This window comes from Gracilinanus agilis, chromosome 4 (genome assembly GCF_016433145.1).
Source record: "Gracilinanus agilis isolate LMUSP501 chromosome 4, AgileGrace, whole genome shotgun sequence".
NCBI classification, from domain to species: Eukaryota; Metazoa; Chordata; class Mammalia; order Didelphimorphia; family Didelphidae; genus Gracilinanus; species Gracilinanus agilis.
The window spans coordinates 288,693,294-288,696,211 of NC_058133.1; the positions used below are offsets into that span (position 1 = coordinate 288,693,294).

A 2,918-nucleotide genomic window follows, 5' to 3' on the forward strand; every position below is an offset into this window, starting at 1 on the left:
CTAGGTGAACGACCCCTGGATCCGGGACCTGCCCCCTAGAGAGCCCCTAGCTACGGCCACCATGACAACGGCCATTTTGGAGCGCCTCAGCACCCTCTCAGTCAGTGGCCAGCAGCTCCGTCGCCTGCCTAAGCTCCTTGAGGATGGCTTTCCCAAGATGCCTTGCACCGTCCCAGAAAGCGATGTGCCCCAGCTCTTCCGGGAGCCCTACATCCACACCGGCTACCGCCCCACGGGCCACGAGTGGCGCTACTATTTCTTCAGCCTCTTTCAGAAACACAACGAAGTGGTCAATGTCTGGACCCACTTGCTGGCGGCGCTGGCCGTCCTCCTGAGGTTCCGGGCCTTTGCCGAGACGGAGGCCCTGCCCTGGACCTCGGCCCACTCTTTGCCCTTGCTTCTCTTCATCTTGTCCTCCATCACGTACCTCACGTGCAGCCTCCTGGCTCACCTGCTGCAGTCCAAGTCAGAACTGTCTCACTACACCTTCTATTTTGTGGACTACGTCGGGGTGAGCGTCTACCAGTACGGCAGCGCCCTGGCGCACTTCTTCTACAGCTCTGACCCAGCCTGGTATGAACGGTTCTGGCTCTTCTTCCTGCCAGCGGCTGCCTTCTGCGGTTGGTTGTCTTGCGCCGGTTGCTGCTATGCCAAGTACCGCTATCGGAGGCCTTACCCGGTGATGAGGAAGATCTGTCAGGTGGTTCCGGCGGGGCTGGCCTTCGTTCTGGACATCAGCCCCGTGGCCCATCGAGTAGCTCTCTGCCACCTGTCCGGCTGTCAGGAGCAGGCTGCCTGGTACCACACGCTCCAGATTTTCTTTTTTCTGGTCAGCGCCTACTTCTTCTCCTGTCCGGTCCCAGAGAAGTACTTCCCGGGGTCCTGTGATATTGTGGGTCACGGGCACCAGATCTTCCATGCCTTTCTGTCCGTCTGCACCCTCTCCCAACTGGAGGCCATTCTTCTGGATTACCAGGGACGACAAGACATCTTTCTGCAGAGGCACAGCCCCCTCTCTGTCTATTTGGCATGCCTCTCGTTCTTCCTCTTGGCTGCCTGTAGTGGTACCACCGCAGCCTTCCTGAGGTGCAAGATCAAGGCTGGACTGACCAAGAAGGATTCCTGAGGGTGGCAGCAGGGAGTGGCTTGGGTGGTTTCTTAGGAATTCACTTGGAAAAAAAAAAAAACAACTCTAGAAAGGGGGTGGGACACTGAAGATTGAATTTTTTTTTTAAGGTTCTGTATGACTTAAATTAAACTTTATTTCCACGTATGAGCTTCTGGCTATAGCAATGAGAAAGTGAAGTCTTTTCTTATTTTAATAATGGGAATCCTTTTCCTTTCGTGATACGTTCTCAGATGGCACAAATAGGAAGGTGCCTTGGCTAGGTTTCATCTTGGCTCCACTACCAGGATTGAGTTGATCTTACCTGGGCAGAATTCCAGCTCTAGCCTCCTACGGCTAGTAGCAGATAGCCCTCAGGGTCAGAGGGATTTTAACATTGACCTGGATAAAATGCTGAGCAAAAAGCCATTAGAACAGCAGCCCAGTGTTGCAGATCTCTAAAGGGAAAGATGATCTCAGAACCTTTTTCAGCTGAATTTAGAACACTGATCAAAACCCATAAACGCATTGAATTATTTGGTTCCTCTGGTACTCTTTTCCTCTTCTATCATCACTCAACTATGGGCCCCTTTCTCAGGATGACTGTTAGCTGCCTGGGGTAAGGCTATTCCTAGATCTGAAGTGTACTTGGTGATGGAAAGGACTGAATATCAGCTATATTTTCCAAAAATGGGGTCAGCAGAGACATTCAGAAAACCCACATGTTCTGATACTCATTCAGCCTCAATGAAATGCTAAGAGTTTCTAGGAAAGACTTACTTTCCAAAACTTTTGTTGGTAGGCACTGTGGGATTCAACTCCCTGATTCCTTTGCATTCCAATGTTCTTTGGGGCTCTTAAAGCTGATATTAGGTCTGGAGAACCCAATGGGTTGACCAAGTAATCTACTCTACTCTTCAACTCCAGCTAGTTTCTGGGAGGTTTGGAGAGTGAGCTATTTCCAAGGGTCCTTTACAGGGATTCTCATTGATTTGGAGAACACTTGGGGTCCTGACTAGACCTTTCCCCTACCTTCTCAGCTCCTAAGTAGATCGTCCCAAACCCTTGAGGGAATTCACATAAATAAAAAAGTCTACTCTGGGTCTCCAAATGAGTAGTAGATCTACTTTGTCTTGGGCAGATCATCCAGAATTGCTCCAGGAAAATTCCATATGTCATCCCTCAGTTTGAATGCACAGGCTTTGTTCCCCAAAGATGACATGCTGCAATGTGAAGGATCACTATAGTATGTGTCAGGGCAAGCAACACTAAGAACTTTATATGTTCCAGAAAGACTTGGCTCTCTAGAGCAGCCATGAAATCCTCCCTCCTTAAGAGGCCACCGATTCTCCTTTAGCCTAAAACAGCAGTTGTCAAGCTTAATGATGAGTTAGTCTGGCCTCCTCTCAGAACAGTATTTAATGGCTCCATTCACTGAGATTTTTGTTTACAAGTTCTGACTTTTCATTTATTCTTGGTCATCCTTCAAGTTCTTGTTCATTCCATTTCCATTGGGCCCAAAGATACTCATTTGATTTTCTTTTCAATTTCATTGATTTTGGGAAATTCACCTTCTGCTAAGTAACTTATTTATCTTTTTTTTTTTTTTACTTAGAGAGTTGCTTGGTACATTTAGAAGCTAAGTGATTTGTCCAAAGTCACACAAGCCATGTATCAAAGATAGGACTTGAGCCTCAGTCTTCTGGACTCAAAGCCAACCTAGCTTTCTGTCTACTAGTTCAAGCTGCCTGTTGTTTCGATTTAGTGCCTTCAAATGTGTTCATCGTTTTCATTTTTGACCAGGTGGTGATTT

The 2,918-nt window shown here is 47.9% G+C and overlaps 1 protein-coding gene across 1 annotated transcript in view; it reads left to right on the forward strand.

Annotated features, from left to right (window-relative positions):
• The window catches only part of PAQR8 (progestin and adipoQ receptor family member 8), a 57,826-nt gene extending 56,533 nt beyond the window's left edge, over positions 1 to 1,293 (forward strand). The window contains exon 2 of the mRNA XM_044673382.1: positions 5 to 1,293. Coding sequence (XP_044529317.1) covers positions 62 to 1,126 — 1,065 coding nt within the window. The 5' untranslated portion in view covers positions 5 to 61 and the 3' untranslated portion in view covers positions 1,127 to 1,293. The remainder of the gene's footprint in view (positions 1 to 4) is intronic.
• The last annotated feature ends 1,625 nt before the right edge of the window (positions 1,294 to 2,918 follow it).